At 49.4% G+C, this 11,723-nt stretch overlaps 2 protein-coding genes across 2 annotated transcripts; both read left to right on the forward strand.

The window, feature by feature from the left end:
* The first annotated feature begins 9,141 nt into the window (after nucleotides 1-9,141).
* Nucleotides 9,142-9,678, forward strand: LOC101782696. The gene has a single exon (XM_004966942.1). The coding sequence runs from the start codon at nucleotides 9,142-9,144 to the stop codon at nucleotides 9,676-9,678; it is 537 nt and encodes a 178-aa protein (XP_004966999.1).
* Nucleotides 9,679-9,816: 138 nt separating this feature from the next.
* On the forward strand, nucleotides 9,817-10,314 carry LOC106804267. Its single transcript, XM_014805033.1, has one exon. The coding sequence runs from the start codon at nucleotides 9,817-9,819 to the stop codon at nucleotides 10,312-10,314; it is 498 nt and encodes a 165-aa protein (XP_014660519.1).
* Nucleotides 10,315-11,723: the final 1,409 nt, after the last annotated feature.

Below are 11,723 nucleotides of genomic sequence, written 5' to 3' on the forward strand. Positions count from 1 at the left end.
AAAGCTTGATCTGCCCTTCTTGGAGAAGCAAATCGAAGATTTTATCAGCCTTTGACGTGTCAAAGCCGAATGCTTCTGGTTCTTTCTTTCCAAACGGGCACGATATCAGCTTTTTTTCCTTTTACCCACTCTGCTAGGCCGATTTCGGCCTCTTCCTCCGATTCAGACCCCTCCACGTATGCCACCTTTTTCTGAAAAATTCTTCATTGGTCGAAAGGGCGCACCTCTTGGCTAGACAAACAGTGGACGATTGGACTTAAGCTTTCGAACTCCTAGGAGGCGTACTTCTCTTTGATGTGTGGCAGGAGACCTTGGAAGGAGATATCGGCCAGCTGAGCGTCAGTCAAGACCACGGTGTAGCACTTGTTCCTGATCTCTCTGAACCTCTGTATGTAACTGGTCACTGGTTTGTCACTCCTCTGCTTGAAGCTGGTCAAATCCGAGAGCTTCATCTTGTGGATTCCCGTGTAGAAATACTTATGGAACTGCTTCTCCAAATCGGCCCAAGTAATAATGGAATTAGGCGGCAGCATAGTGCACCACTGGAAGGCCGATCAGGATAGGGATGACGAGAATAATCGTACTCGCAGAGCATCTTGCGTGGCAGCTTTCCCGCACTGGATAATAAATCTATTCACGTGCTCCACCGTTGACGTATCATCTAGTCCCGAGAATTTGGTGAAACGGGAACCTTATACCGATGGGGAAACGGCAACAGGTCGTAGGCGGGTGGGTATGGCATTTTGTACGTGTAGGTTTGTACCTTTGGCTTCAACCCAAACTGGTCTTGAATTACTTCTGCTATCCTTGTGGTCCAATCCACCTGTTGCTGATGCATGACTGGTTGAGGAATCGGTGCATGTTGTTGGACTGGTGGTGCCACGGCTGGGTAGTGGATCAGAGTGTGCTGCAGATTTTGCAATTGGGCAATCGGTTGAGTAGCCGATGGTTGATGACGTAGGGAATCTACCGCTTCATCGTATAGTATCATTGGTGTTGCGCCCCTGAGCGTTTCTGCAATGTCTGCCCCCCCTGCCAATTTCTAGCGTGGCCAGCTGATATTGTGGGACCGTCGGCCGGATGGCCGATTGGAATGATGCCTGGGTTGGAGAGTTCCCTTAACTAGTCAATGGATGTAGCCCGGCCATCATTGCTGGTGTTCCCCACAGTACCGAGTTTGAGGGCAGCGGTTGCACAGAGGAAATTTGAGCAGGCTGAGGCGGCGTTTGCAATTGGCAGAATGGCGCGCCACTGTATCCCAGGGGTATTGAAGCGTTGTACCCTCCGTGTTGCATCGGTATCGGCTGAGGAGCCGAGTGAGACACGCTCGGTGCCGCTAAGAAGCCTCTGATTGGAGCTACGATGGGCGGGGCGTAAACTTGTCCCTGATACCCCTGAGCCACGCCGTTGACCAAGGAACTGATGACGGTGTTGTATACCGTGTTGGTCATTACTGTGGACTGGTCGATCATAGCCTGGTAAACAGACTGTTGAATCATGTCAGACATCTTCCCAGAGTCCTCAGCGATGGTGATGTGGCGGGGAGTTGGAAGAGGAGCTTTCTTGATGGTCTCCCCGCTTCTAGTACGACTAAAGGATTGCAAGCATGTCTTCCTGTATTCTTCTAGATGTCTTGCCACTTCTTCCTTCTGGTCGTCTTTGAGATATGCTTCAATGATTTCAATGACGTTGTCTTCGGAAACCTCGGCAGCCTTCGACATGTTGAGTGGTGCTTGGTCCCACCGAACGTGCCAAAAGTGTGTTGGCGCTGAAAATTGACCGATGACCCTCAGCGTCGGACACACGACCCGGGAGAATCTGCTTAACTCCTGTTCAGGTTATCGCCTTGGTGTAGTTCGCAGCGTGCCAGTCAATTTGACCTGTTGATTGACAAGGAAATAAAAGTATTAAATTCCAGGAGTTCCGATCGGCTAGAGTTCTGATCTGTCTTCAACAGTGTGTTGGTGAATCGGCCGATTCACTGTAGAGGTAACCAGCTATAAAACTGCCGATACCGCGTAGCGATCGTAAAGAAAAGCTACTAGACCAAACTAAACAACGCTAGAAAAACAACACTCGGGATAGATCTAATCGGCTATATGATAATAAAGAAAGAAAGCAATAAAAGCCGACAGTTTGTATCTCAAGCTGAATAACTGGTGATAGAAACTAAAATAACAGGTAGAACCTACGATTCTAGTTAATATCGATAACTGGTGAATAAATCTAAACGAAACAACAGCGATGCGCCTGAAGTTAAAGCTTAGATATTACTCGATAAATGGAACTTACAGAATCAGCCGGAGATCATGTCGATGCAGCCCTGCTAACCCGTATGAACTCGTGAAAGAAAAAGTATTTTGGCGAAGTCGCCGACTTGAAAGTAAAGTACGAGGAAAAAGTAGATTGGTTGTATTGATTGATGTGTTGTTGTTTACAAACCTCTAGAGATGGCTATTTATAACTTGTTATAACTGATTTCCTAACTAACTAGGATCTATCTCTAATTTTAAATGATAACAAATATTTACAAACACAACTCGTATCGGAGTTGGTTATCATATTTCATGGGCCAATCTCCTTTTTTAGCTAATCTTTTCTCCGGCCCACCTTAGGCCCATACTGGCCGAGCCGCTCTAGCTCCAAATCGGCCAACCCTTACCGACCCCTTTGTCAATCGGCCGAAATACTGTAGCTTCAATCGGCCAATTCTCAACTGTAGCTTTTAACTCGTCGCATCAGCACGTCTTTTCCCTTCTCTGACGCTGATTCAAACATGTGTCAAAATCCGGCGTCAACAACATGTCAAGATAACAAGACAGTCCAAATCTACCGGGATATCATGGAACGCGTATTATAGTTTGACAACTCAGATTACTTTCCCTCCTACAAACCAACCACTTGGGTAACCCCAGGTGGACCACCGGACTTATAAATCCGACAGTTGGTGTGCTAGGTAGGGGTGGTTGCGAGATCCTCCTAGCGACCTCGATGGCATCCCGTCTTGGCATTGTTTTTCCAAGAGCATGAAGGACTTGCTCGCCAACCTGAACCAGATTTGTTTCGGGACCATACCGGCGGATTCCGATCTGGTCGCTTCTTTTGTCAACTTGGCATCCATCGTCAGCTCGTCTTATGTCGAATCTGCTCTGGCAGGACAAATTCTTCACCTAAGCACCGTCTCACCGCTCACCCGGCAAGTCGGCAATCTCTCTCTCTCTCTCTCTCTCTCTCTCTCTCTCTGAGAGGGTTCCAGATCTACTTGCTGTCGCCCGCCCACCCATGCCCTCCGATTTGATCCCGCGGCTAGATTGCATCAACAACACTATTGCTGAGTGCATAGATTTGTCTGAGGTGACGCTATGTTCAACAAGGTCGGCACAAGGTCCGTCCTGCGTCCCCTTCGGTCTGTGGAACTCGGCCGCCGAGTACTCCACCAAGCTCGATTAGGTTTTCCAGATCTAATCTAGAGACCCGCTCACACCCGTCTAGTTTCCGGATTGTGGCGAATTCCAGGTGCCCCACATCATCCTGACACCAAACCCATATGGAAGTGACGATGAGAGCAACTCCTCCACACATGATCGCAAAGCTTTTGTGGTTTCTGCTGATGAGCCACCCCAGGATGGCAAAACGGAATCTCAAGAAGAAGGCTGTAACACTAGGAACCAGATGATGAGGATATCCCTAACGCTGACACTTCTCCCATACCTAAACAAAATGCTATTAACATTATTGGATCAATTACAAGACAACGGGCAAAACAGTTAGAGAAGGAAATAAATGCTCAGGTAAACGCTAACCTTGCATTTGTTACAAATGATGTTGAAGATTCATCGATGCATTCAGGTCATTGCTTTATTATTCTTAGGAATGATGGAGTATATGAAAGTGCATGGAATGATGATAATTTTAGTCCACAAGTGTTGTTCAAATGAATTCTTCAAGTGCAAAAACTCATGGCTAAAAAGATGAAAGCTATCTCTAAATACACATTACAATTTACATCTTGAATTGTTATATTGTGTTTTCACTTTTATTTTAGATTCCACTTAATTCATGGATGTTCAAGGCTGCTACAAGTATTGAGAAAAATCTGCAACTACATTCAACCAAGACAAAGAAGCTAAAAGAGGACAAATAGCGGCAAATTATGCTCAAGTGCAAGTCAAGGATGTCAATGCCACCTATTAATCAGTCCAAGGAGATGGAAAGACACCATGTGCTACTGTTCATGTCACTCTACAAGCACAGGAAGACCAAACACTTCACAAAACCAACATCCATGTTGTTTTGTTTTCCCCACTAGCTGATATCAATTAAGCTTTAATGGAAACTGAAGTTACCCACTTGAACTATAAGTATAACTGTATTAGGACGTGAGGAGTACTTCTAGGCTATCAAAAATTCATGTGACACTTGTGTTCTATCAAGAACAACCCCTCGTGAGTCTCGAGAGGCTTGCAAAACTTGTTCTTTCAATTCCTGAGGGAGTTCTATAACACCAAACCACGTTCACCTAGTTTGTGCCTTCACGTCTTTACGGCATGATTGCATGGGCTGGCTTCTTTGGTGTGGGGAAGGGCGATTGTCTTGGCAGTTCGTTGCGTGTGTAGAACTCGTGGTGCACTGCCTCATCATCAGTTCGCACAGCAATAGTTATCAAGTTCGCGGATCCTTTGAGAAGATCGGGCCACAACTACTCATCACACGTAATCCCTAGGCATGTGCACATCACCAGAACCGTGCAACACGGCGCCAACCGGAGCAAGCAATGCCCAAAAGCAACCCTTTGCTAACATGGACGGAGCAGGCGACCAGCGCCAACCACCCCGCAACGATTGCAACAATGCCGACCAAGGCGGCGCTCGGAACAGACGCATGCGCCCTGTATGCACCCGCAATCTATTAGCTGACCTCGAGCAGGCCGGCCACAATGTCTTCGCTACACCCCAGGCTAACCTAGGGGCTGTGTACGCTGACCTGGAAAATCTCCCAAACTCGGACCAAGTTCGACGAATCTGGGCGCGACTCCAAGTTGCCAACGCCCATATTGAAGAGTAGGCCAACAATCGGCCGGCACACTCTCGGTGCACAGCTACTTAGCACTCTCAGAGCTGATCCGGGCATAGCAGATCCGACCACTGGCGAGGCGACCGCGCAGGAGGTTGGATGGAGCCAATCCCTAAAGAAGTGATGGAGCGGAATGTTAACCCACCATTCAACGACAACAATGACCCTCAATGCGGTAATAATGACAACCGCCCCCACGGCAGGAGAGGCGATGATGAGGACCACGATCAACCAGATCAGCAACATGACCTCTATGATGTGTTGCGCGACCTCCGCCCCGACCTAAACAACTGCCACAACAAGTGTAATGAGTAAGAGCTTCGACGCCGCACCGAGTACGACCACGACTACGGCACTCCTAGACTCAACCACAATGTTGAATGATAGGATCGCCGTCGCCAGGAAGATGAGATGTGCCGATGCGCCAACTACGACTACATGTACGGCGCCCCTGAAGACGCTTATGATCCGCCTAGACACAACAACGGCAAACGCCCCAGGGCCCCACCCGTTGAGTACTACCTTGACGACAATGATGACATGGCGATCGATGGCTTCGCCACCTTCACTGCACGCCTTCGAGCTGTTGCTTGGATGGCCACATTCAAGCTGGCCATTAATGAAAGTATGATGATCGCTCTGACCCCACCATCTGGTTCAAGATGTACAGTACCATGGTGAAAGCCGCCAATGACACCTACGACCAGATGGCTGCCTACTTCCCGGTGGTGATGGGTCCTGCCCCGCTCCTGTGGTTGGAGAACCTTCCTCCAAATAGCATCGACAGTTGGGGTCAGCTCGCTAAAGCTTTTACGCAAAATTACCAGGCTACCTACAACTGACCTGGCAACACAGAGAAACCCGGCCAAGTTCATTAGAGGATAGGTGAAACCATCCGAGAGTACGCCAACCACTTCTTCGTGAACCACAACAGGCTGGCCAACGTTGAGGATTGTGACATCATCATGTACTTCCGTTCCGGCCTGATGAACCACACCATGTTCTGCAAAATGTATGATGCTGCCCCCAAGATGGTTGGGCAGATGATGGAAGTTATCAACAAGCAAGCAAACATCAAAGAGGCGGTGAAAGTTCTATTCCAGAACATCAAGCACTGTCCGACCGATGAATACGACCAGCCGATTCATGATGACTCACAAGCACGATACGAGCCTCGACTTCAAAAAAGGGCCCCCGAGGTCCTCGTCACCGAAGCTGATCCCACTAGGCCGACCACGTTCAACTGGGAAGAATCCGACGAAACCCTCAGCACTACGTGCCCCTTCCATAAAAACGCACATCACACCCTTTGAGATTGCATAGACCTGAAGAAAGAACTCGGCGCCCCGGTGGAATACAAGCAACCCAGCCACACCGACTACCGTCGGGATGACAACAGGCACGACTACCAATGCCGTGATGATCGCAACATCCGCGATGACTGATGCCGAGACAACCGATTCAACGACGACCACGACCGCCGCTGCAACGACCGCGACAACTGCGTGCGTGATGATCGCAATGACCAAAACCGAGAGGAGCATCGTGACCAGCCACATCAAGATGCCCAACGGCCCGGTGCTGACCAGAATGGGGATTTCCAATGACTAGAGCGCCAAGTCAACATTATTGTGGGCGGCCGCAATGCTTTTTGCAGCAACCGCCAGCAGAAGTTATGTCAGCGAGAGGTGCACTTTGCCTCCATACAGCCAGTCCAGTATCTGCGCTGGTCAGAGCAATCCATAACCTTCTCTAGGAAACATCACTGGGTCCACATCCCAGATCTTGGGTCCTATCCGCTGGTGATTTGCCCAACCATAGACCGGGCGCTACTCCCCAAGGTGCTAATTGACGATGGCAGCGGCCTCAACATCATCTTCACCAATACCTTGAAGTGCATGGACTTTGACTTCGAGCGGCTCTAGCCCTGTGAAGAGCCCTTCTATGACATCATCCCCGTTAAATGGTCCTACCCGATTGGCCAAGTTATCTTGCCGGTCACCTTTGGCACACAAGCCAATTACCGCACGGAGCACCTCGCATTTGAGGTGGTGAACTTCAAGACTTTCTACCATGCCATCCTTGGTAGGCCCATGCTAGCAAAGTTTATAACAATCCTGCACCAGACCTACCTCATCCTCAAGATGCCGGCCCAAAACAGAGTCCTCTCCATCTACGGTGATGTGGAGACATCGTACAAATGCGACACCGAAGCAGTGCAATTTGCAGAAGCCCTGGAGTTAACAGCTAAGGCCACCACCATGGTAGCCGAGGCCTAGAGGATGATCAAGGACAAGCTCGTGATCCCTGAGATGGAGCCCACGCCCACGACACTGCAACCGACCCCAGGGTGAAGAAAATCTACCTCGACCTAGAAGACCCAACAAAGACGACCCTCATAGGGGCTGACCTCTCAAAGAAATAGGAACTTGCGGTCACTAGTTTCCTCCGGGAAAACTCGGACATATTCACGTGGAAGCCATCGATATGCCTAGTGTCCCTAGGGAGCTGGCTGAGCACTCCTTGGACTTGAGCAAGATTGCACGGCCGGTCAAGCAAAAACTCCATCACTTCGCCCAAGATTGCAAGGAGACCACTAGGGTAGAATTCATTAAGCTCCTAGCTGCCGGATTCATCTATTAAGCATCCCGACTGGTAAGCAAACCCAATCCTTGTAAGAAAGAAAACGTGTGAATGGAGAATGTGCATTGATTACACTAACTTGAACAAGCACTGCCCTAAGGACCCCTTCCCTTTTCCGCACATTGATCAAGTCATTGACTCTACGGTAGGGAGCATCCTGCTCTGCTTCCTCGATTGTTACTCAGGCTATCACCAGATCGCCCTTTATCCTATCGAGCAAGACAAGACATCATTTATAATGCCCTTCGGCATCTACTGCTACAACACCATGACTGTCAGGTTGAAAAACGCCGGCGCCACCTACTAGAAGGCAATCCAGGGTTTCCTCACAAAACAACTACATTGAAATGTTGAGGCTTACATCCATGATGTGGTTGTCAAGACAAAGGACAAGGAAAGTTTCATAGCCAACCTCGAGGAGACTTTCAACAGCCTCCAGCTTACCGTTGGAAACTTAACCCCGGCAAGTGCATCTTCGGTGTCTTGTCTGGAAAGCTCCTAGGCTTCATGGTCAGCCAGCGAGGCATCAAGGCCAACCCCGTTAAGGTGGACGCAATCAGAAACATGGCGAAACCATCTAACAAGAAGGATGTCATGAAGCTTATTGGCATGATGGCAGCCCTTAGCTGCTTCATCAGCAAACTTGGAGAAAAAGGTCTGCCGTTCTTCAAGCTCCTAAAAAGACGGACAAATTCAAGTGGGATGACGAGGCCGCAAGGCACTCGAAGAGCTAAGGGCTTTCCTCACCACTCCTCCTGTCATGATGACCCCGGCCGACCAAGAAACATTGTACCTCTACATCTCCACAACGACGCATGTTGTCAGCACCATCCTAGTAGTGGAGCACCAAGAATCTGGCTAGACATACATGGTACAACGACCGGTGTATTACATCAGTGAGGTCCTCAACGACTCAAAGATCTGCTATTCATAGGTTCAGAAACTGCTCTACGCAGTTCCAATCTCATCAATAAAGCTACGCTACTACTTTCAAGGGCACAAAATTTGGGTAGTGTCATCATACCCCATCGGTGAAATCCTCCACAACGACCGAGTTGTCAAGTGGTCCATGGAGCTCAGTGAGTTTGACCTTGATTTTTGCCTGCATCATGCAATCAAGTCGCAAATTCTAGCCGACTCCATGGCCGAGTGGACGGAGATTTAGAAGCCACCTTCCCTGGAGAGGCCAGAACACTGGACCATGTACTTTGAAGGCCCCCTCAACCTCGAAGGAGCCAGCGTGGGGTCCTATTCATATCTCCCAAAGGTGAGCAGCTCAAGTATGCGCTCCAGATCCACTACAAGGCCCGCAATAATGGCGCTGAGTACGAAGCTCTCATCCATGGCCTACGCATCCTTGCTTATGGTGACTCAAAGGTTGTCATCGAGCAAGTCAATAAAAACTGGGATTGAACCAAGGAATCCATGGACGCTTACTACGCGGAAATCCACAAGCTTGAGGCCCACTTTGACGGTCTTGAGTTCCATCGTGTCCCTAGGGACCACAATGTCACTGTTGATGTCATGTCCAAGCTTGGCTCCAAATGCGCGCAGGTTCCGGCCAGCATATTCGTACAAGATCTCTGGAAACCTTCCATCAAAATCCTGGACCCAGACCAGGTCAACGACGCTAGCGCTCAGGCTCCAGCTGACCCAAAACCTACTAATGTCATGATGATTGAAGCAGAAGAAGACTGGCACGCTCCATTCATAGCCTTGATCATTGATCAGATGGTGCTAGAGGACAAGATAGAGCATGAAAAATTAGGTCGGCCCAGTGCAAACTACGTCGTCATTGGCAAGGAGCTCTACAAGAAAGTTACATCTACAGGGATCCTGATGAAGTGCTTTCTATGTAGCGAGGGCATTGAACTTCTACATGAAATCCACTCGGGAACATGTGGCAACCACGCCGCCTTGGGTAATTTGGTCGGTAAAGCCTTCCTCTCTAGTTTCTACTAGCCAACAGCGGTAGCCAATGCAAAGAAGCTCATCCAAAGGTGCAAAGGGTGTCAATTCTTCTCCAAGCAACAACAGCTTCCGGCTCAGGCCCTGTGCACCATCCCACTATCCTAGCCTTCCGCACGTTGGGGGCTGGACATGGCGGAACCTTTCAAGACCACCCCGGGCGGCTACACACACATCTTCATGGCAGTCGACAAATTCACCAAGTGGATTGAGGTCAAGGCTATTGCCAGCATCGAGTCAGCTAAATTCACTCAGTTCGTGGAGGAAATTATGCACCGCTTCGGAGTGCCAAATAGGATCATAACCGACCTTGGCGCACAATTCACAGGCTTCGAGTTCTGGGATTTCTACCAGGACAACCTCATCGACGTATACTACTCCTCAGTAGCGCACCCGTGTTGCAACGGTCAGGTCGAACGTGCAATTGGGATGGTCCTTCAGTACCTCAAGTTGCGCATCTTCGACAAGGCATCCAAGTACGCCACCAAGTGGCTATGCAAGCTACCTTATGTCATCTGGTTCCTACGAACACAGAAGAGTCGGGCTACCGGCTACACCCCTTTCTTCATGGTGTACGACTCAGAGGCCGGCCTTCCATCCGACATGGCCTTTGGCGCCTCACGTATCTAGTACTACAAGGAAGGCGAGGTGAAAAAAAGTCGACGGGTTGACATCGATAGCCTCGAAGAGCATTGTGTGGTCGTCCTCATCCAGCATGCATGCCACAACCAGTAGATTTGGCGTTACCAGGATCGGAGTGTCAGGGAATAGTCCTTCAACGTTGGTGATTTGGTGCTTCGCCGGGTCCAGTCCACCAAGGACATGCACAAGTTGGCTGCTCCCTGGGAGGGCCCCTTCATTGCCATCCAGCCAGGCACTTACCGACTCCAATAGGTAGACGGCTCCGGCATCCCCAATCCATGGAAGATTGACCATTTACAGTGCTTCTACCCTTAGATCTAAAAAGCTATGTATCATGTTTTCCCTCTATATTGAATAAATAAAACATCTGTGGCTCTTTTGCGTACCTACTGCCTTACTATTCTCTTTCTCGAGCTGTCCCTGACACTCGGGGGTTGTCCGACCTGTTCAGCAGCCCGCTCCCTCACAAGCTCGGGGGCTTCCCCGAAGCGCCAACCTCTGGGTCCCGCATCTCTCTCCTCCCCCTCTCAAGGCTATATGACTAACTCGTGTGGTCGGCGTCCTAGCTCGCGAAACCTAGACAACCTTGCATTCACCCCTCCTACAAGCTCGAGATTTGGTCTCGGTATGATGCTGGTCAAGAGAGGCTAGGTGCTTAGCAGCTACAAGCCTCAGCTACACGCTGTCCTGTGGTATGCACCAAGGGAGGGATGAAGCTTATTTTCACCGCATACGACTAAGAACATTACATTAGACATTTCATCACATAGTTTGATACATCTTAAAGTTTTTTCCTACAGGTCCAAGTCATTTACAATCATTTCCGCCACATCATGATAGTACTCAGCCAGCTCTGGAATCCATTCCATGTTGAACTTAGCCGCGACTCCTGTCGTAGCGCATTCCAAGGCTAGCTTGGGAAGTGTGATGCCACCAAAGCGAAGGCGTTCTTGACACATTCTACTGCAGTGTCCTTCAGCAATGCCTTGAGCTGACTGGGTACAGCCTTGAGGTGATCCAGCAATGGTGTTGATGCAATTGGGTTGGCCTTCGGATGGACCATGTCCATCACATAGCCAACTGCCTTCTGCAGCTCCTCCAGCTCTACCTCCAGCCCTGCAATTACACGTTGGTCATTCTGGAGATCACTTACAACAGCTTCTAAGCAGCGCTTGGTTTGCTTGTGCACATTGACTTCGCAGGCCAGCTTCTGCGATACTGCATACTCATACTTGACCGTTGTGTCATGCTCCTGCTAAAGGAGTGCATTGGAGTCCTCTACTCCTTGAGGTACTGCTGGAGTCTCTGCTCCCTCATCATGGCATCTGCGTAACCAAACAAGCTCGCATCAGCATCAAGGTTGCAAGGACAAAACTGACTAAAATAGGTTGGCACAC

The sequence above is a fragment of the Setaria italica genome, chromosome IV (assembly GCF_000263155.2).
Source record: "Setaria italica strain Yugu1 chromosome IV, Setaria_italica_v2.0, whole genome shotgun sequence".
Taxonomy (NCBI): Eukaryota; Viridiplantae; Streptophyta; class Magnoliopsida; order Poales; family Poaceae; genus Setaria; species Setaria italica.